This window comes from Bombina bombina, chromosome 3 (genome assembly GCF_027579735.1).
Source record: "Bombina bombina isolate aBomBom1 chromosome 3, aBomBom1.pri, whole genome shotgun sequence".
Classification (NCBI taxonomy): domain Eukaryota; kingdom Metazoa; phylum Chordata; class Amphibia; order Anura; family Bombinatoridae; genus Bombina; species Bombina bombina.
The window spans coordinates 470,412,688-470,436,992 of record NC_069501.1 but is presented as its reverse complement, the minus strand read 5'-3'; the positions used below and the strand labels follow the sequence as shown (position 1 = coordinate 470,436,992).

Below are 24,305 nucleotides of genomic sequence, written 5' to 3'. Positions count from 1 at the left end.
AAATATTTTCATTATTTAAGACCCCATTCCTATATGCCTCTTGCCTTTTTTCTCTATCAGAGGGCTATGCTGTTTGCATTTTTTTCCCATTCCTGAAACTGCCATATAAGGAAATTGATAATTTTGCTTTATATGTTGTTTTTTTCTCTTACATTTGCAAGATGTCTCAATCTGATCCTGTCTCAGAAGTCTCTGTTGGAACCCTGCTGCCTGATAACAGTTCTACCAAAGCTAAGTGCATTTGTTGTAAACTTGTGGAGGTTATATCTCCTGCTGTGGTTTGTAATAGTTGTCATGATAAACTTTTACATGCAGAGAATGTATCCATCAGTAGTAGTTCATTACCTGTTGCTGTCCCTTCAACATCTAATGCACAAGATATACCTGTAAATTTAAAAGAATTTATTTCTGATTCTATTCAGAAGGCTTTGTCTGCCATCCCGCCTTCTAATAAACGTAAAAGGTCTTTTAAAACTTCTCATAATTTTGATGAAATTTCAAATGACCAGCAATATGCTGATTTATCCTTTTCTGATGGGGATCTATCTGATTCAGAAGATCCTGCCTCAGATATTGACACTGACAAATCTTCTTATTTATTTAAAATGGAGTATATTCGTTCTTTGTTAAAGAAGTGTTGATTACATTGGATATGGAGGAAACTAGTCCTCTTGATATTAACACTAGTAAACATTTAAATTCTGTTTATAAACCTCCTGTGGTTATTCCAGAGGTTTTTCCAGTTACTGATGCTATTTCTGATATGATTTCTAAGGAATGGAATAGGCCTGGTACTTCTTTTATATTCCTTCTTCAAGGTTTAAAAAATTGTATCCTTTGCCAGCAGTTTCTTTAGAGTTTTTGGAAAAGATCCCCAAAGTTGATGGGGCTATCTCTACTCTTGCTAGACGTACTACTATTCCTACGGAAGATAGTACTTCTTTTAAAGATCCTTTAGATAGGAAACTTGAATCTTATCTAAGGAAAGCTTATTTATATTCAGGTCATCTTCTCAGGCCTGCAATTTATTTGGCTGATGTTGCAGCTGCATCAGCTTTTTGGTTGGAACATTTAGCGCAACAAGAATTGGATTCTGATTTGTCTAGCATTGTTCGCTTGCTTCAACATGCTAATCATTTTATTTGTGATGCCATTTTTTATATCATCAAAATTGATGTTAAATCTATGTCTTTAGCTATTTTAGCTAGAAGAGCTTTGTGGCTTAAATCTTGGAATGCTGACATGACTTCTAAGTCCAGATTGCTATCTCTTTCTTTCCTAGGTAATAAGTTATTTGGTTCTCAGTTGGATTCAATAATTTCAACTGTCACTGAGGGGAAGGGAGTTTTTTGCCTCAGGATAAAAGACCTAAAGGTAAATTTAAGGCTTCTAACCGTTTTCGTTCCTTTCGACAAAATAAGGAACATAAATCTAATCCTTCCCCCAAGGAATCGTTTTCCAATTGGAAGCCTTCCTCAAATTGGAATAAATCCAAGCCATTTAAGAGATCAAAGCCAGCCCCCAAATCCGCATGAAGGTGCGGCCCTCATTCCAGTTCAGCTGGTAGGGGGCAGATTAAGATTTTTCAAAGATGTTTGGATCAATTCGGTCCAAAATCAATGGATTGGAGTACAGAATAAGATTCAGAGTAAGACCGCCTGTGAGATGATTTTTTCTCTCATGCATTCCAGCAAACCCAGTAAAGGCTCAGGCTTTCCTGAAGTGTGTTTCAGACATGGAGTTATTAGGGGTAATCATGCCAGTTCTGTTTCAGGAACAGGGTCTGGGGTTTTATTCAAATCTATTCATTGTCCCAAAGAAAGAAAATTAATTCAGACCAGTTTTGGATATAAAACGTTGAATCGATATGTAAGTGTACCATCTTTCAAAATGGTGACTATAAGGACTATTCTGCCATTTGTTCAGCAAGGGCATTATATGTCCACAATAGACTTACAGGATGCATATCTTCATATTCCGATTCATCCAGATAACTATCAGTTCCTGAGATTCTCTTTTCTAGACAGGCATTACCAATTTGTTGCTCTTACTTTTGGCCTAGCGACAGCTCCAAGAATCTTTTTAAAAGTTCTTGGTGCCCTACTCTCTGTAATCAGAGAGCGGGTATTGCAGTGTTTCCTTATTTGGACGATATATTGGTACTAGCTCAGTCTTTACATTCTGCAGAATCTCACACGAATCAACTAGTGTTGTTTCTTCAAAGACATGGTTGGAGAATCAATTTACCAAAATGTTCCTTGATTCCTCAGACAAGGGTCACCTTTTTAGGTTTCCAGATAGATTCAGTGTCCATGACTCTGTCTCTAACAGACAAGAGGCGATTAAAATTGGTTGCAGCTTGTCGGAGCCTTCAGTCTCAATCATTCCCTTCAGTAGCTATGTGCATGGAAGTTTTAGGTCTCATGACTACAGCATCGGATGCAATCCCCTTTGCTCGTTTTCATATGAGACCTCTCCAGCTTTGTATGCTGAACCAACCAATGGTGCAGGGATTATACAAGGATATCACAATTAATATCCTTAAATCCCAATGTTCGACTATCTCTGACTTGGTGGTTAGATCACCATCGTATTATTCTAGGGGCTTCTTTCGTTCGTCCAACCTGGACTGTGATCACAACAGATGCGAGTCTTTCAGGTTGGGGAGCTGTTTGGGGATCTCTGACAGCACAAGGGGTTTGGAAATCTCAAGAGGCGAGATTACCAATAAATATTTTGGAACTCAGGGCTCTTCAGTTTTGGCCTCTATTAAAGAGAGAACCATTCATTTGTTTTCAGACAGACAATATCACAACTGTGGCATATGTCAATCATCAGGGTGGGACTCACAGTCCTCAAGCTATGAAAGAAGTATCTCGGATACTTGTTTGGGCGGAATCCAGCTCCTGTCTAATTTCTGCGGTTCATATCCCAGGTATAGACAATTGGGAAGCGGATTACCTCAGTCATCAGACTTTACATCCAGGAGAGTGGTCTCTCCATCCAGATGTGTTTTCTCAAGTTGTTCAGATGTGGGGTCTTCCAGAAATAGATCTGATGGCATCTCATCTAAGCAAGAAACATCCCAGGTACCTGTCCAGGTCCGGGGATCCTCAGGCGGAAGCAGTGGATGCGTTGACACTTCCTTGGTGTTAACAACCTGCTTATATTTATTAGTTCTTCTTCCGAGAGTGATCTCCAAGATCATCATGGAGCAATTGTTTGTGCTGCTGGTGGCTCCAGCATGGCCTCACAGGTTTTGGTATGTGGATCTTGTTCGGATGTCCAGTTGCCAACCTTGGCCACTTCCATTAAGGCCAGACCTTTTATCTCAAGGTCCGTTTTTCCATCAGTATCTCAAATCATTGAATTTGATGGTATGAAAATTGAACGCTTAGTGCTTAGTCATAGAAGTTTTTCTGACTCCGTGATTAATACTATGTTGCAGGTTCGTAAATCTGTTTCTAGAAAGATTAATTATTGAGTCTGGAAGACTTACATTTCATGGTGTTCCTCTCATAAATTCTCTTGGCATTTTTTTAGAATTCCTAGAATTTTACATTTTCTTCAGGATGGTTTGGATAAAGGTTTGTCTGCAAGTTCCTTGAAAGGACAAATCTCTGCTCTTTCTGTCTTCTTTCACAGAACGATTGCTAACTTCCTGATATTCATTGTTTTGTGCAGGCTTTGGTTCGTATCAAGCCTGTCATTAAATCAATCTCTCCTCCTTGGAGTCTTAATTTGGTTTTGAAGGCTTTACAGTCTCCTCCATTTGAGCCTATGCATTCTTTGGACATTAAAATACTTTCTTGGAAAGTGTTGTTTCTTTTGGCCATCTCTTCTGCTAGAAGAGTTTCTGAATTATCAGCTCTCTGTGAATCTCCTTTTCTGATTTTTCATCAGGATAAAGCAGTTTTGCAGACTTCATTTAAATTCTTACCTAAGGTTGCAAATTCTAACAACATTAATAGAGAAAGCTGCAACTTGGTCTTCTTTGCATACATTTACTAAATTCTACCATTTTGATGTATTTGCTTCTTCGGAAGCAGTTTTTGGTAGAAAATTTCTTCAGGCAGCTGTTTCAGTTTGATTCTTCTGCTTCTGATTTAATTTTTTTCCTTTCATTTATGAGATTAAAATTTATATTTTGGGTTGTGGATTTATTTTTTCAGCGGAAAATGGCTGTTTTTATTTTATCCCTTCCTCTCTAGTGACTCTTGCGTGGAGTTCCACATCTTGGGTATTGCTATCCCATACGTCACTAGCTCATGGACTCTTGCCAATTACATGAAAGAAAACATAATTTATGTAAGAACTTACCTGATAAATTAATTTCTTTCATATTGGCAAGAGTCCATGAGGCCCACCCTTTTTTATAGTGGTTATGATTTTTTTGTATAAAGCACAATTATTCCCAAACTCCTTTGTTGATGCTTTTTACTCCTTTCTTTATCACCCCACTTCTTGGCTATTCGTTAAACTGAATTGTGGGTGTAGTGAGGGGTGTATTTATAGGCATTTTGAGGTTTGGGAAACTTTGCCCCTCCTGGTAGGATTGTATATCCCATATGTCACTAGCTCATGGACTCTTGCCAATATGAAAGAAATGAATTTATCAGGTAAGTTCTTACATAAATTATGTTTTTTAGGCTTTGTTTGCCTATGCTGCATCCAGGTGGATTCCGAATATGGCAGAGTGGTGAATTCACTAGTTGGTTTTATTTGACCATTTATTGCAAAGTAGTCAAATATTGAAATAAGTTCATACTAATAATTTAAACACTGAGAAATATTTTTTTATCTCTTCATTTTTTATATAATAGAAGTACGCCATAGATTAATATCCTCTTAGCAAATGAGTATATACATTTCATGCAAAGGGGTCACAGCACATGTGAGTTGTAGTTCTTTTTTAATTATTAACACTTGATATAAATTCTACTAGTATGGTCTTACTAGTTCTTTTCCTAGTGCTCCTGGATGTGTTCATGTAAGGGCCTTTGAAGAGGACATTAGTTGAAATACCTTTTATAATCACGTCAAGGGAGTTTAGGGAAGCAATTCAAGAGAAGGTTATCCTGAGTGTTGAAAAACTTTATCAACATTAAATTGCAGCTCCAGAAAGGATAAGTCCAACAGAGCGGGGATACATAGTATAGAAACTTTAATAAAAGAATAAAAGACTAACTGATCTTCCAGATATCAACACTATACATAACCTAACTACCATGTAACAGGAAAAACAACTGAAACCAATGGATAGCCTGACAGACCCACATTTTGCTATATTCAATGATTTATATCGGTATCAACAGCTATCTCATTTTACTCACTCACCCTAACAGACACAATATCACTAGACCGTTACTCCCTTTCGAATCCGTATGTTCCACCTCTCAGAAAGTAAGGGGTGTCTTATCACTCTCATATACAATTACAAATACATTTTGCATCCCTACCTACATATACCAAACAGTGAGAAGAAGACCTACAAATCAAAATAACTAATAAACAGTGGCAGACAATCTTCCAGAATATAAGTACGGTAAATCCCCCTCATCTGTAGGAATCACAGAATAGAATATGAAACTACTCTGCCGCTGGTATTTTACCCCGAGTAGATTAGCAAAAATCTATCCCAGATGGCAGAAGAGTGTTGGAGGGGATGTGGTCAACGCGGGACAATAGCCCACATTTGTTGGTTTTGTCCCTTAATACAAACCTATTGGCTAACGATTATATCAGAGATGGAATGGGTAATTTCTTCAAAACTACAACACAACCCGTTAATTCTACTGTTAAACATAGCAGCCAAAATCTCATGCTCTTATAGAGCCAAATTATTTACTATAATGGTAGAGGCTTATACCAAAATACTGGAAGAAATTAGAAGCACCAACGATAGTATATTGGAAGGAAGTCACAGGTTACACTTATCCTTTCCCTAGAAAAATATTATTATTTCCATACTAATAGATTAGATCATTATTACTCAAATCTCTTTATATGGGAGGAATATATCAGATCACTTTCATAAATAAATGGTAATTTTTACACTTGCACCAATAGGATGTAGAGACCCACACCTTGTGCATCTTATCTCATAAATACACGGATTATGTAAGAAATATAGGCGATTGTTTATGACCCTACTGCTACTATCTTTAGAGATGACTGTTAATTTGCAGAACATACACGGACATATTCCTTTTCAATTGATTGTATCTATGCTATGTTTCTGTATTACCTTTATTATTATGTTTTTTGTTTAGTTTTTCTTTCAATAAAGATTAAAATTTAAAAAAAAGAATTAAAGACAGCAACACCTTTCTTGGCTAATACGCCGTTTCAACAGCCTGATGAAATGGCATATGAGCCAAGAAAAAGCGTTGCTGTCTTTTATTCTTTTATTAATGTTTTTATACTATATATCCCCGCTCTGTTTGAGTTATCATTCCCGGGCGAATATTCTGGGACTTGCTCCTATCTGCTTTGGACCGGATGATTGGTTGGCGTCCTGTGACACTGCCTATGATGTGACTGGCGGAGTGATACCGGAATCCCATACACGGGAGTGAGTCTGCCGAGCAGCTCTGAAGCCTCAGCCTGCAATATTATTTGCTCTTTGTGTGCCATCAAACCTGTGAGTTTGAATTTGTCACCTATTGATTCTGTTTGGGATTACTGTACCACACCATGAGGTGCTTCCTTTTATGTCTTCCAGGACTTTGATTTTGTGACCTGAGTGTATCTTTGTGAGTTTTTTCTTTATATTTCTCGTATTATATTGTATTGTTTTACTCTTTTATAGTGCACCTTGGTTGTTGTAACCTTATTTGCTATATATTGTTATACAAATATATATACAAATATATATATTATTATTAAAAAAATTATATGTGAAGATCATCGGAATATAAAGTATTTCTATTCAAAACCCATTGAATTGCATTACAAATGAATAAAAATTATATTGCTTGTTTCAAGGTATTTGACTTGGAAGGGCTCAAAAGTGTATATATTTGTATATATATATATATATATATATATATATATATATATATATATGCACATACATATTTACACATATAAACACATAAATATACATATTGTATACACTTATACACACACACACACACATATAAATATATACAGTCGTATGCAAAAGTTTAGGCACCCCTGACAATTTCCATGATTTTCATTTATAAATAATTGGGTGTTTTGGACCAGCAATTTCATTTTGATCTATCAAATAACTGAAGGACACAGTAATATTTCAGTAGGGAAATGAGGTTTATTATATTAACAGAAAATGTGCAATATGCATCAAAACGAAATTAGACAGGTGCATACATTTGGGCACCCTTGTCATTTTGTTGATTTAAATACCTGTAACTACCTAGCACTGATTAATTGGAACACACAATTGGATTGGTGAACCCATTAAGCCTTGAACTTCATAGACGGTTGGATCCAATTATGAGAAAAATTTAAGGTGGCCAATTGCAAGTTGTTGTTCTCTTTGACTCTCCTCTGAAGAGTGGCAACATGGGGGCCTCAAAACAACTCTCAAATTACCTGAAAACAAAGATTGTTCAACATTATGGTTTAGGGGAAGGCTACAAAAAGCTATCGCAGAGATTTAAGCTGTCAGTGTCCACTGTGAGGAACATAGTGAGGAAATGGAAGACCACAGGCATAGTTCTTGTTAAGGCCAGAAGTAAAATATCGGAGAGGCAAAGGCAAAGGAACATGAGAACAGTCAAAAGACCACCTCCAAAGACCTACATCATCTTGCTGCAGATGGTGTCACTGTGCATCGTTCAACAATTCAGCATATGGGAGAGTGATGTGGAAGAAGCCATTTCTGTACACGGCACAAACAGAGTCGCTTGAGGTATGCAAACGCACATTTGGACAAGCCAGCTTCATTTTGGAAGAAGGTGCTGTGGACTGATTAAACAAAGATTCAGTTATTTGGTCATAACAAGGAGCGTTATGCATGGAGGCAAAAGAACTCAGTGTTCCAAGACAAACACTTGCTACCCACAGTAAAATTTGGTGGATGTTCCATCATGCTGTAGGGCTGTGTGGCCAGTGCCAGTACTGGGAATCTTGTTAAAGTTGAGGGTCACATGGATTCCACTCAATATCAGCAGATACTTGAGAATAATGTTGAGGAATCAGTCACAAAGTTGAAGTTACGCCGGAGCTGGATATTTCAACAAGACAACGATCCAAAGCACTGCTCAAAATCTACTCTGGCATTTATGCATAGGAACAAGTACAATGTTCTGGAAAGGCCATCCCAGTCCCCAGACCTGAATATCATTGAAAATCTGTGGGGTGATTTGAAGCGGGCTGTCCGTGCTCGGCAACCATCAAACCTAACTGAACTGGAGATGTTTTTCAAGGAGGAATGGTCCAAAATACCTTCATCCAGAATCCAGACACTCATTACAGGCTATAGGAAGTATCTAGAGGCTGTTATTTCTGCTAAAGGAGGCTCTACTAAATATTGATGCAATATTTCTGTTGGGGTGCCCAAATATATGCACCTGCCTAATTTCGTTTTGGTGCATATTGCACATTTTCTGTTAATCCAATAAACCTCATTTCACTACCGAAATATTACTGTGTCCTTCAGTTATTTGATAGATCAAAATTAAATTGCTGATCCAAACACCCAATTATTTATAAATGAAAATCATGGAAATTGTCAGGGGTCCCTAAACTTTTGCATACGACTGTATATACACACACACACATACATATTTAGACATATCTATATACATTAGAGCATTTTCCAGTCAAACACTTTGTCATATACCATATCCCTTTTTTTTTTTTTTTTTTTAAATATTTTTTTATTATTAATAATAAAGTTCAGAAAAATAATGACATACAATGCTTATGCAAGACAAATAATAGAGCCACATACATGATACAGATGATTTTGTGAAGTAAGGTACAATAAGAGCAGGTGGTCATTCTGATAAGACATAGTTCTATATGCACTAAACCTTTCTTTAACTTTTCTACAATGAACTGACCACGCATCAAATGGCCGGCGGGTCATCTCAGAACTCTTTAGGCCATAAGAATTTGGTATATACACCAACAGCTAGATAAAAAAAAAAAAAACAAGTGTATGTGAAGAGAACAACCTCAGAGTAAATAGGAATAGAAGAGAGAGGGGAAAGAAAGGAAGAGGGGAGAAGATACCATATCCCTTTTAACACCTTTTTATTAATATTACAATTATATATTTTGTATTAAAAAGTGTTTATGTGTATAATACTTTATTTTAATGTGTTTTGTGCAACTTTTTTTTTAACCCTTAAAGTTTACTTCAGGTCTAAGAGGTGCGCTAAATAATTTAGCCCACAGCACTCAAGCTCAAACTATAACTTTCAACTTTAATACCAGCACAAATTGGCGCAGTTGCGATATTCATTGAAAGTAGAGGTGGCTTGAGCGAATGTGTCCACGTTAACCTGTATCTGGTAAATGGCATTTTACCATGGACTTGTAACATCAAGTTGCATGCTTAAAATAGCGCAGTCAAGCGATACTTCTTATCGTGCCCAAGCTATCATTAGCATGCTACTTCTAATCTAGCCCTGTATGTATTTAGAAATATTATAAGGTTATTTAATGTGCCAGAAAATCTTTAGTTAAGCTATACAGTATGTAAACATATTGGAGATTTTAGAACCTGGGTGATCACATATGATAAGATTTACACAACCTTTATTTTTATTATATAGTGTCAATCTTACTGATCCCCAGTGTGACCTGGAGTACATAGTGTATCACTTTGTCTTATAGTGTGACCTGGCATCTATGTTGTAACATCATTAGTACCATTTCAATAAATAGTACAAAGTTTTAGTAACACCATTAGTCTAGCAACATCTAGTAGAAATATTAAAAGACACAGCAAAATCATCAGTGCATATCATACAAACCAACATTTCTTCACTGATTTTGTGATTTTTATTTTGTAGGTAATTATGAGTTTTGTTATCCTATTACCCCACTGTTATTTCAAAACCAGGCTGAAGAACTACAAAAAAAACTCTTTGTTCATACATAAGGTTGTCAGGTGGTCATTATTTAATGGATCTAAGCCTCTTCTGACAGCCCCCTAATCACATGACTTTCTATTTATTATCTATTGACCTTCATTTTAGTCAATTAGTGCTGTGCACAACTTCACGGGCATGGGCACAATGTTATCTTTATGGCCCACATGAGCTAGCAGTCTCCTGTTGTGAAAAGCAAATAAAAAAGCATGTGATAAGAGGCTGTAGTGGCTTGGAAACAGGCAGAAGTTTAGAGGTTTAAATGTTATAAAGTACATTAATATAACAATGTTGGTTATGCAAAGCTGGGGAATGAGTAGTAAAGGCCTTATCTATTTTTTTCAAACAATAATAATTTTGAGGTTGATTGTCCCTTTATGAAGACAGTCCATTATTTTAACTGTCTGTCCATTAAATTAATAGTTAAAACAAATAGATACTTAACTGATGGGGCCTGATCTGAGGTCTGATGTAAGCATATAGGTGTCAGAGTCGTGCGCATTTAAATCACAATAGCTACAGGCAGTAAAGTCTGATCTGGGCATATATATCACAATAGCTACAGGAAGTGATGTCTCTCTTTACTTAGCAACTGTCATGTATGTCATTGATGACTAACTTCCTAACACATGAGGATCAGAGATTAATATTTTAAAAACCTTAATGGCCGCATATACATTTATGGCTACTAAAAGCACAACTAATATATTTCCTAAAAAAAAAAAATATTTAGATGAGGTCATAGTGTTCCCTCTATATACTGCTCTTTGCTTCAAACGACTCTCTTGATTTGTGATCATCTTATTTGCCCATCTACCTGACGTCCCCTAGCACACATTTTCATGTTTTCCTGGGACTACAAAAAATATGGTACACATTATTTCATCTGCTTTTCCCTGGGAGGAACAAAAACTAGTGCACAATGCCACATGCAGGGCTGGATTTATAATAAGGCAAAGTAGGCATGTGTCTACAGGTGCACTCCATAGAGGGGTGCCTGTCTCTACGTATTATAAATATCGCCAGTGAAATAATAGTATTTCTTCTGCTATGTTTGCTGTTTTAACCAATAACAAAATTTGCTTTACAAAGTAGAGAGTAGCATACACAGGAATGAATGTGGTCCCTGGATGCCAGTTGGCCATCCCTGATGTATGTGATTGAAGGATGTCAGTGTATGTTAATTTTTGAACTTGTAAGTATATAGATGCAATTTATTCATGCCTTTTGGATTATTCTATAGCAAAGTCTATTAATTAGAACACAAACTCATATCACAAAGAATCTGGAGGAGATTTTATTTAATAAATAGCACCAGATACTGAGCAGCTTTTTAGGAAGATCCAAATGAGTTGGAGATTTTGATATCAAATTTGTATAATTGGTTAAACATTATTGATGAGTGTGGTAAAGAAGATTGACATAAGATGCATCGATGTGTAAGAAACGGATTACAAATATTACCAGAAAAACATTTTAATAGGTTGGCTAGGAGAGAATAGGAGAAATTGGGAGGAGGAGTAAAATAAGGACGATAATGTGGCCCTGAAAAGTTAAAGTTACTGACGATCATCAACCTCTCCACGTTCTGCAGACTCCTCCTTGCTTTGAGGAGGTTTGCTCCATACTGTCTCTTTAAACACAAACCAAGCATTGGCTGCCCAGATAAGGAAATTCAGGAATCCAAAGAGCTGGAAGCGCAAGAATCAGAGAGAAGAAAAAAAAAAAAAAAGATAGAAAAGGAAAATAGAAAATGAGTGGCGAGTAGTAAAAGAATAGAAACTCTTGAGTAGTAATGGTGATAGTCATTCTGTGTTTAACATTCTATATCCTTCTTACCACAGATATATTAGCAAGTCCAAAGGATGGTACAGCTCCAGCACTGCACGTTGCTTTGTCCAACTGGCACAGAGGCATTGCAGACAGAATACTGGAGGGGTGCGCGGCCAGTTTCACATCCATCAGACCCTTCCCCCATGCTGAAGCTGCCACAAGCCACAGAAAGGCAAAGCCACCTGTTATGCAAAAGTCCTGCATAGACATAGAAGATGACTATTACGTTAGCTCCATACTCACATAAAAAGAAAAAAAAAAAGCATTTACATAGAAGTGAGACCCTTGTTTTTTTTGCAGGGACCCAAAAGGTGTCAATAGTTCTATTATAACACTCTAACTTGTATATGTGATTGTAAATCCGCTGAGGTGTATACTTGTTTTTATACCTTTATTAATAGTTTTTGTTTATACTTGGCATTTAAACAATTGGTGTATACTCCACTAAAACATCTCTAACACATGCTGAATTTACTAAGAGCTGTGTGTGCAGCTCTGAGGACCGTAAGTTGTAACCTTATAGCATAGGATGTCATCACAAGTTAAAATGGTTTTACACTATGGGGCCGATTTAAGAAGTGTCTGGCGGACATGATCCACTATAGCGAATCATGTCCGCCAGACATCGATAAATGACGGCAGCATACGCTGTCAGCATTTATCATTGCACAAGCAGTTCTAGTGAACTGCTTGTGCAATGCCGCCCCCTGCAGATTCGCTAGATTGGCTGCTAGCAGGGGATGTCAATCAACCGGTCGTACAGTATGAGATCGGTCGGATTGCTGTCCGACGTCTCAGAGGCGGCTGACGAGTTAAGGAGCATACTTTTCTTCACTCAGTAGATGGAGTCCTATTGAATTTGTGAAGACTATTGGACTACACTAATATTACTTTTATTATACTTTATTTTAAAAGCGCCAACATATTCCGCAGCGCTGTACATGGGTACAATTTGTTTAAATAAAACGATACAAAACTTGAAAGAGACAAGAAAAAATTTGAGAAACACATAGAGGAGGAATTGAGGGCTTTATTCTTGTGGGAACTTTGAAATAATGACACAGGGAGAACTTTCCCATCTAAGAAAAGGAAAACATATCCTTAAAAGGATTTACAACCCCAAAGTTTTCTTTCATGATTCAGACAGAGCATGTGATTTAAAAAAACTTTCCAATTTACTTCTACTATTATTTTTTTGTTCTCTTGGTATCATTTGTTGGAAAGCAGAGCCGTATGCTTAGTAGCCGGACCATTTCTACAGCACTATATGGCAGCAGTTGAAAGAATGTTATGTATTTGCAAGAGCACTAGATGGCAGCACCATTTCCTGTCATGCCTACCTAGGTATCTCTTCAACACAGAACATCATGGGAACAAAACAAATTTGATAATAGAAGTAAACTGGAAACTTTTGTAAAATGGCATGCTCTGTATGAATCAGAAAATATTTTTTTTTGGGTATCACATCCCTTTAATTTAATTTCTTAGGTGCTTGCTTGGTGTATTCACATATATTATATTGTCTAAGGGATAACAAAACAAAAGAACAAGTCAATTAAAAAGACTCTTAAAGGACCAGTCAACACAGTAGATTTGCATAATCAACAAATGCAAGATAACAAGACAATGCAATAGCACAGTCTGAACTTCAAATGAATAGTAGATTTGTTTTCTGACAATTTTAAATATTATGTCTTTTTCCACTCCCCCTGTACCATGTGACAGCCATCAGCCAATCACAAATGCATACACGTACCATGTGACAGCCATCAGCCATTCACAAATGCATACACGCTTATTCTTGCACATGCTCAGTAGGAGCTGGTGACTCAAAAAGTTTAAATATAAAAAGACTGCACATTTAGTTAATGGAATTAAATTGGAAAGTTGTTTAAAATAGCATGCTCTATCTGAATAATGAAAGTTTAATTTTGATTGAGTGTCCCTTTAAAATTGCATATTCAGCTTGAACTATGCAAGCTTATTTTTTTACTTTCATTTCCATTTAAGATGGCCAACCCATTTAAAGGGACAGTAAACACATTGTAATTACAAGATATTTATGTTGTGCTGCTCTAGAAGAACATATCAGTCAAGTCTAAGAGGCCTATTAATGAAAGATCTTGTGGACCTGATCCGACAGTGCGGATCAGGTCCGCAAGACCTCGCTGAATGCGGAGAGCAATACGCTCTCCATATTCAGCATTGCACCAGCAGCTCACAAGAACTGCTGGTGCAACGCCGCCCCCTGCTGACTCGCGGGAGCAGCGTATTCGATCGGGTTGAATTGCGGCGATTCCTGTCCGCCTCATCAGAGCAGGCGGACAGGGTTATGGAGCAGTGGTCTTTAGACCGCTGCTTCATAACTGGTGTTTCTGGCGAGTCTGAAGACTCGCCAGAAACACGGCCCCTAAAGCTCCATACGGAGCTTGATAAATGGGCCTTTAAATATTTTAAAACAAATTAACATCCTTTTTACTGCAATTATTTTTCAATAGCCAAACTCCACCCACCATTTGCCTTTTTTGGAGGAGCCAATCTGCACTTTAGTCCAGACAACATAAATAAAATGTATTATTTTGCAGTGGTTATCTGACAAATCCAATTAGGGACAGCTATGTAGCAGATTTAGCCTTGAAAAGTCCACAGGGGACATTTCAAGTTCTGAGAATTACAAAATTGCACAATTTTCAGAGCTAAATTAGATAAAAGGGAGGCAACATAAATAATAGAAATACATTACGCATGGCAAATCATTTTATATATACATGTACTTTCCAATTCCCTTTTAGTACGTACCACAATGGGAACCCTGCGGATCTGAGTGTATTGATCATGAAAGCGCAGGTAGACAACAAGTGCCAGCATGGAATAAAGGAAACCAAAAACAGCCAAGGTCACGAAGAACTCTGCAGGAGCTGAAAAATCTCCGGCTAGGTGTAAAACGCGGCTTTCCATATCACCACAGTCAGGCATTTCATAGCGCTGTCTAAATAACCTGATAAAATAATAGATGTGTATTTACAACGTGATTTCTGTGACATTCACTTAAAGGGACACTAAACCCCATTTTTTTTCTTTCATGATTCATATAGAGCATGCAATTTTAAGCAACTTTATAATTTACTCCTTTTATCAATTTTCTTTGTTCTCTTGGTATCTTTATTTGAAAAAGCAAGAATGTAAGCTTAGGAGCCGGACCATTTTTAGTTCAGCACCCTGTATAGCACTTACTGATTGGTGGCTACATTTAGCCACCAATCAGCAAGCTCAACCCAGGTGCTGAACCAAAAATGGGCCGGCTCCTAAGCTTTTCAAATTAAAATAGCAAGAGAACGAAGAAAAATTGATAATAAGAGTAGATGAGAAAGTTGCTTAAAATTGCATGCTCTATCTGAATCTTGAAAGAAAAAATTTGGGGTTAGTGTCCCTTTAATCTGGCAATTGTAAGATATGGCTGAACAGCAGTTTGCGTGACACATTATTTGAGTGAGAGTTTAAGGCACTTGTTAGTTTGGTACATTCAGTTGAAACCTGCATCAGAAAAAATAATAATAATAATTTCAGGGATCAAGCTAAAGGACCTCAAAACACAGTAGAATAATCAATAAATGCATACAAAAGAGACAATGCAAATGCACTTAGTTTGAATTTCAAATGAGCAGTAGATATTTTTCTGACAAATGTCAAAGTTAGTTCCATTTTCCTTCCTAATGCACCATGTGACAGCCATCAGCCAATCACAAAATGCATATACGTATATTCTGTGAATTTTGCACATGCTCAGTAGGAGCTGGTGTCTCAGAAAGTGTGTGCATATTTGATCATGTAAGCAAAATGGAAAGTTGTTTAAAATTGTGTGCTCTATCTGAATCATGGAAGCTTATTTTTTTATGAAACTGTCCCTCTTATAAATAAGTATAATAGACTCAGTTAAAACCTGTATCATATAAACACAATTTCAGGAAACAAGCTAAAGGGATAGTAGACACCTACTGTATATAGTGTAAAATGTGTGCTGTGTACAACTCTCCCTTGATAGGCCAGAAAGTGTAACCAACTTTTTCGAAATGCTGCAAATTACCTAATTAAAGGAATAGTTTAGTCAAAATTAAACTTTCATGATCAAGATAGTGCATGAAATTTTAAACAACGTTCTAATTTACTCCTATTATCAATTTTTCTTTGTTCTATTGGTATCTTTATTTGAATGTAACCTTAGGAGCCGGCCCATTTTTGGTTCAGAACCTGTGTAGCGCTTGCTGATTGGTGGCTACATTTAGACATCAATCAGAAAGTGCTACCCAGGTTCTGAAACAAAAATGGGCCGGCTCCTATGCTTACATTCTTGCTTTTTCAAATAAAGATAACAAGAGAACAAAGAAAATTTGATAATAGGAGTAAATTAGAAAGTTGCTTAAAATTGCATGTGCTATCTAAATCATGAAACTTTAATTTTGACTAGACTATTCCTTTAACCCCTTAAGGACCAGGCATTTCAGACAAAAACTTCCCCAAAAGACCAGAGCATTTTTAGCATTTTGCCATCATTTAAAAAGAAATAGAGTCTTTTTTTATATTTACCTGTCAAAACTATATATATATTTTTTTAGTAGACAACTCTACTAGTAGACAACTCTAGTAGACAACAAGTATTGATCTAGGACCATTTTGGTATATTTCATGCCACCATTTCACCGCCAAATGCGATCAAATAAAAAAAAATTGTTAACTTTTTCACAATTTTAGGTTTCTCACTGAAATGATTTACAAACAGCTTGTGCAATCATGGCACAAATGGCTGTAAATGCTTCTCTGGGATCCCCTTTGCTCAGAAATAGCAGACATACTGTATATAACTCTGGCATTGCTTTTTGGTAATTAGAAGGCCGCTAAATGCTGCTGCACACCAGACTTGTATTATGCCCAGCAGTGAAGGGGTTAATTAGGTAGCTTGTAGGGTTAATTTTAGCTTTAGTGTAGAGATCAGCCTCCCACCTGACACATCCCACCCCCTGATCCCTCCCTTAGCCCTCTCAAACAGCTCTCTTCCCTCCCCCACCCCCAAAGGTCACCCCATCTTAAGTACTGGCAGAAAGTCTGCCATGTTTAAAAATAAAAGTTTTTTTTTGTTTTTTTTTGGGGGGGGGGTTTATAAAAAATATTAAATTATATATTTTCTGCAGTGTAGTATCCCCCCTTACCTCCCAACCTCCCTGATCCCCCAAACAGCTGTCTAACCCTCCCCCCTCTATCTATTTGCCACCATTTTAGGTTTGCTGCAAATTAGGCATTTAAAAAAAATTAAATATATAACCGTTTTTTCTGTAGTGTAAGTGTAGCTGCCCCCCTCAATAACCTACCCCCCCTCCCAGATCGCTTTTCCCCAACTTTTTTTTATATATTATACCCCTCATTGCCTCTCCTCCCTCCTTCCCCTCAATGGGACACCAGTAACAGCTTTTTTCCCCCCTGGTCATTGCCCGTAGCGTGGCATAGCAGTCTCACCCTCCTCCCGCCCACTCCAGCAATAGGCCGCCCACCCGCCTCCCTCCAGAGTGGCCCTCTGTGCATCAGTAACTCTGCAAATCTATTTCTGGGGGCATGCAGAAATATCATCGCGGCAGAAAGAAGCCCAGGACTGCAGTGACGTACAGGGTACGTCGCTGGTCCTTAAGGGTATAACGACCAGCGTTGTACAGGGTATGGCGCTGGTCATTAAGGGGTTAAGCTAGTTGATTTGCAGCATTTACAAAATGTGCTTTTTGGCCTCTCTCTAGGGAGGGTAGGAAAAGCACAGATTTTTGCACAAAAGCAAGAAGTCTTTTAAGTTGGTTTGCTACAGTTACATGACACCTGCATAACAAAAACATAATTTTGAGGATTAACTTAAAGGGACATTCCGGTCAAAATATAAATGCACATAGATTTATTATATCTTTGAATAGAAACATATTTGCAATATGTATTGGCAACATTTTTCTCTGCACGTGTATTTAAAACATAATACTGCAGCTGCTGAAAGCACTAGTGGGGCTTGAATCATGTCAGCAATTAACTAATTGAGTCATTACCAGATGGTACAAGTACCTTAGGCTTTCTGAGCAAGTGCTGTGTTTAAAATGCTGGTGCACGGTGCATACTTAAATACACTTTTGAAACAGTATTGTATTTTGTGTAATAAAGCTACATTTTTCTTGGCTATATTACCTGAATGGATATCCAAAAGCCACAGAGATTAGATGAGTTTGCACAGGTTCTTCTTTACATACCACTGTTGCCCCTGTTTCTCCACTGTATGAGCCACAGCTCCCAAATGCAAATATAGCAAAAAGCTGTTTGAGAAATATATGAGTGTAGGAGAGAGACAACAGAGAAAGAAAGGGGGGGTAATAGGAGAAAGGGAAGCAGAAAATTAGGAAAAATGAGATAGATGGAGCCAAAAATATATTTCTGTCAACCACCAAAGCTCTTTAACCAGCATTAACAATGTCAATTTTCAAAAATGAAAAAAATAATAATAGTAGTTTATCTCTCTTTTAAAACGTGGTTGTTCTGAAGAACTGGAGCTATTTACTCTAAATTTGTATAGTTTTATATTTTATTCGATTATCTAAATTTTTTATAAATTATCCGAAATGAGAATGGATAACAAAAGGGGAGGCGATGGACTGTAAATATAGGGGATGCTAACAAAAGATGCCATTAGGAGGTCTCCCACAAACATGTTTTCCCAGACAGCTACTGAACTTATCATGGACAACTGCACACCCTGGAGTATATGTAACTCGTAACTGTCCAGGAAAATATGGCCAAGGTGGTACCTTTGTTGCCACATAGCTGCATAGTAAGGTCAATAGACATACTGGTGGTGGGGTTATTATTTTCTACTACATATTTATAAAAGTCATGAGTACAGAAACGTTTAGCATCTTTGGGATTGGTTATCCTACACTAATGATTGGGGTACACAAAACCACCCAACAAATCTCCCTTACAACTGTCATGGACAACAACAAGGCATGGGTAGGTTGTAGGAAGATATAGAGAATAACGTAGTAGAAAGGGAGAAATCAATATCTGTTTTTTGCCTTGTGGGTCACATGTTAAGAAGGAAATGTTTGTCAGTAGCATGGAGTCTAGAGAAAGAATTACTGTGAACAGGATCAAGAAAGATCTCCAGTAAAATGTTGTTTTGTGATCTCTGTTTCCTGAAACCTCAGCATCATGCACATAGCCATAACCTATTTCAGAAACAAAAATAGTGGCACTTTTTGGCATGGGTGTAACTAGCAGGTTGGAGCTTTAAATGCACCTGCATATATAAGTAGATAAACATATTTACATTTTATATTCATCTGTAGTTTTTTTGTGGACAGTAAATATGAGAGATATATTTTAGTTTAATCACGGGCCAGTAATTTCTTCTAATTAAGGTATTTGTTTGATTTATTTGAGCTCCTAGTATTATATGTAACGATTTTGCAGTTGGAATGTGAGCAAAGATCTTGTCTATACGGATCTTGTCAATTCCAAGATCTCTACTGCCATGACATCCCTCTGCAAGAATGTTGCTGATCACATATGGCAATGACAGATGAGTGGTAAAATTATGGAAGTTAAGGTTATGGTTAACCCTTAGGACACTAGAGAGCACTACACAACATTGCAGCCCATTCTGGAATCCAAGAGGTTAAAGGAAGTTTAACGTTACAGCTAAGGTTAGGACTGTGGTTAGGATTGGAGTTTAGGGCTAGGGTTGGCTGCAACATTCATGTGGCTACATTATGACTATGGCAATATCCTGACTGAGATCATGTGACAGCCACAATATTGCCACTGGAGTTAAATTACAATACTAAATCTCTAGTTACACCTTTGGCTTGAGTGACACAATTTGGAGAGGGCATAGCCCGGGTGTGGATTTTTGAGAGGAGAACTGGGGTCAATTAACATTATTGATTGTCCTGGAATTGGCATTGAAGAACAGAAGTATCATATGAGGGTGACATAATTTAAATATGACATGAGTAAATGTTGTAAAGCAAGAATAATATACCATGAAAACAAACCTGGGAAGTTATCTTAGTGATAAATTGGGAGTAGATATGGGAAGTAGGAAATATTCCTAGAGGTGCAATGGAACAAATGACATAACAAGAATGAAATATGAGCTATGAAGGCACATCAGGGGGAGAAGATAATTAACAACACTATGATGTAATCTAGGAATAAATGCAATTGGATGGAAAGTGACAAGTAGGGAACACATCATTTGTGAGGACACATCTTGAAGAGAGGGTAACATGATTGGGTAGATGGCCTTATGGAACAGAAGGAATACTTTGAGAGTACTGTGTAAAGGAGAGCTGAGGTTTCTAATACAAAATTACATGACATCATAAAAACAGTCTTTTAAATAAAATTCCATAACACTGTATAATGTGGTTAACTCCACAGAGGAAACAAGTCAAGACCAACTGGCTTCATGATACATGGTTTGCTGGGTCCCCCAAAACATCCAGCCTAGCACTAAAAATACTCAGTCAGAAGTATATTTTGGCCTAGTGGAGTGGAATTAAGGAGCAGAACATTTTGAGGGATAGTTTTTTGGTATGATTACATTTCACTTTGCACCCCTAATAAAATCATTAATTAAAGATCTTTGGTTGTCTAGTGCCAGTGCATATACCTTCCATGTGTCCCTGTCTCTGGTTGTGAGATATACAATAAGGCAAACATGAGCTAAGATTGTTGGGGGATCTGGAGCAGCACAAAAACTAAATACACCACTGACTCAAGTTTAGATACTGTATATTATATATTTCCAATGCTTCTACCAACATTTTGCATTGGCTGTTCCTACCTACCCAACCTATCATTTTTATTTTTCACTATTTTTTTTTTTTTAATTTCCCTTCTTTTACTAATAACAACTGCCAGAAAGTCTCCAGAAAACCCTTTACTCTCTTTCACCAGCAACATAAAGAGTTTTTAAAAAATGGCTGGTTGTGCAGGAAGTGAGTCATTTAGTCTTCGTATGCACATTAATTAAGAAGACACAATCTATGAATAGCTACACAAATGGTATGTCATATACATTGTATATCTGGTTCCTGGAGAAATGTACACAGTATATACCACTGGGGGAAGGAGATGTTGGCAAGCAGTGAGTGCTGAAGGATGTCAGGCATGTAAGGTATGAAGCTGGTGGAAAGGTTATGGACTGGGAGAGATTCCTACTCTACAGTGAAATGTGAGAACTAGAACATTTATGTGTAGGCAAAGGGGGACTACAGAGCTAGCTCTACATGATGGGATCACAGATATGTATCTGTAAATGAGGGGAACTGCTGTAACTGAGTGGCAGTCATCTATAGGTGACCAGAACTATATCTGCACAGTAAGAAAATCAGAGATATCTGTAGGCAAACGTTTTATAAATGAAGATGCAGCTGCTAAAAATACAATTAATAAAATAGAGTGCTTGGTAAAGAGGAGATGGCCGAAAATACAGAGGTAACAACAGCAAAGTGATATTTATCTGCAGGGTAGAGATAATAATCTATTTCTGGAAAGCAGACAGCAAGGTCTGCCCACAGGGTAATTGAGAAATGTTTGCAGAAAAAACACACGGCTATCTGTATAGAAAATATACATAAGTTATGTAGATAAAAAAAACATAAAACAGCTGTAGAGAGAACTCAGATATTGCCCTTTAAGAAGTGCAAATACCTAGATAATCCGGGGGAAAGGCTACAGATGATGTATTTTGCATAAGAACACTGATTTAACATTTAAGTGTAGAGTATAGTTTTGAGGACATATGTATATGAGTCCATTTTATAATTTGAGTTCTCCTAAACCTATATCATTTTTTTCTTACCCATTCTAGCAGTTTAATGAATCCCAGTGGCTCCTCCAATCTCTTCCAGCGCAGCCCGGTTAGCTCAGTCAGTGGGTTCTGGGAGAAGGGTATGAAGAATTCAGTATCTGCCCCATTCAAAAGGAAAATACCATAAACCTTTACACCGGCCTCCCCCTCTTGCTACCTTCCTGCCCCGGCCTGCGGGGGCACCCTCTCTGTCCAACGCTGTGGGAGACACTGTTGTGGACATGGTCCTAATCCAGGGGTATCCGAGTTCAAGTGTATGAAATCCAAGGGTCCAAGTGAAGTGGGTTCAGTGGTCCAATTGATGAGTGGTCTATCTGTTCTTCTTGATGCTCAATCTTAGCTTCTCTCTATACATGTACCTTTTGTTTCAATATTTCTTTCTTACACGTCTATGTCTCTACACTCTTCAATTTATGTAGCTTCATATAGACATTATTTTATAAATATATCTACAAAATGGATTCCTCTATTATTGTTATTTCTATATATGTTTAACAATCTATATATAAACCTATATCCACAGATCCTTATTTCTACACTTGATATGCCTGTATTATTAAGTGTTTGTATATGCCCTTTGTAAATGTACACTTTTATGTATGTGACTCCCAAAATGTATCTCTCTGTACTTTTCCTATGCCCGTCTCCTTCTGTCCCTGGCTCTCTGCCCTTCCTGTCTGTCTGTCCTTCTGCCCCCTCCCTCCACTCACTCACCTCCTTACTACCTCTCTCTCCCAGTTCACTGAACAAAAAAAATCCTAATTGAGAGTGGGACAGGGTGAATGCAAAGGATACCTGATCCTTACACACACCCCTATCCCAAAACAGGACATGAGTTGCTATCAGTCTCATCGCTGTGAGGGGGAGGAGTTGTTGGCACATATGTGCCTCCTGTTAATCAAGGAACAGGGGTCACTGGCATATTAGCCTTTTTCAAGTAGTTATAGTTAGGATGCAGAATACCATTATAAGTTTTGATAAACTAAGACTACATTCCTTTTTGCATCTTTCTGTAACACAGTTTGCGTTTGATTAAGTGCATCTTGCTTGTCATAATCTGTATTGGTTTTATACAAATATGACAGATTTCACGTTGTTTTCTATCTTGGTCTACTCTCCATCAAAACAAGCACAGGAATATATTAGAGTACATCTGTAAATGTTAGTGATGGGTAGGTTTCTATTTATTTTTAAACAAACTATAAGGAAGAAAGAACAAATGACTCTAAAATTAGAAAATCAAGCAATGACTAAGACTGTGGAATGAATGCCACCAAATAGCACAAGATGCTACTACTGAGATAATTACAACCTAGCATGTGTGGATCTGATGCAGATAATAATAGCTGTATTATGAGTATATCAATGTTTAATCCAACATTTTTTTCAGTCTCCTATTTATCTATCTATCGAATCATTTTTTTAATCTATTTTTGTTATCTGTCTCTACCTATATATTCAGCTTTTTTATTATCTATATAATTTATCTATCTTTCTATCTATCTAATTTTTTATTTATCAAATCATTTATATTATCTATCTATTTCCTCCTATATATCCATCTTTCTTTTATCTAGTCTTTTTATTTTTCTATGTATTTATTGTATCTGTTTGTCTCTCTATCTATCCAACCTTAATTATTTTTTAATTATCTATTTATCTTTTCTGTCTGTCTCTACCTATCTATCCATCTTTTTGATTATCTATATTTATCATCTATCTGTCTGTCTGCTTATCCATCCATCCATATGTCTATCTATCTATCTATCTATCTATCTATCTATCTATCTATCTATCTATCTATTAGCCTATCTCTCTACCTATCTATTCACCTTTCTTTTTATATCTATCTATCTAGTCTCTATCTGTCTGTCTATAATCTATCTATCCATCTAACATACTACACACCAGAATGCTCAGAGTAAAGTATAAAGTTGTGTATGTGTGTGACTGCATGCAGAGCAGTGTATGAATAGCTATCCATAGCACAGCTGAGTTCCTGGCTACTATAAGAGTCCCAGTGAGCAGCTGCACTGTTCAGAAGGAGCAGGTGGGGACTAAAATCTAAGAATAAACCTCAGGAAAAAACATACAGAGTTTTGGGATTGCTTGTGGAGATTTTTTTTGTTACTAATAGGTTAAAAAAAGAGACCAAATGTAACATTTTAGATGCTACAATATCAATTGACCAGACTTGTATGTACTTGTATATTTCATTTGTTTATAGTCATAAGACTATTAATGTTATTAAACAACCAGTAAATATAGTAGATTTGCATAATTAACATATGCATGATAAAAAGACAATACAGTAGCACTAAGGGGTAAATTTATCATGGTGCGGACAGACATGATCCGCTATAGCGAATCATGTCTGCTGCACATCGATAAATGCCGGCATTTATCATTGCACCAGCAGTTGTTGTGAACTGCTGGTGCAATACCGCCCCCTGCAGATTCGCGGCCAATCGGCCGCTAGCAGGGTGTGT

At 37.1% G+C, this 24,305-nt stretch overlaps 1 protein-coding gene across 1 annotated transcript; it reads right to left on the bottom strand.

Moving 5' to 3' along the window:
• Positions 1-11,362: 11,362 nt before the first annotated feature.
• Positions 11,363-22,576, bottom strand: SYPL2 (synaptophysin like 2). Its single transcript, XM_053706764.1, has 6 exons — positions 21,974-22,576; positions 21,808-21,885; positions 18,132-18,256; positions 14,721-14,919; positions 11,928-12,119; positions 11,363-11,779 (listed from the first exon to the last, which is right to left on the bottom strand). Exons 1-6 carry the CDS (start codon positions 22,037-22,039, stop codon positions 11,648-11,650), a joined length of 792 nt encoding a protein of 263 aa, XP_053562739.1. The 5' UTR covers positions 22,040-22,576; the 3' UTR covers positions 11,363-11,647.
• Positions 22,577-24,305: the final 1,729 nt, after the last annotated feature.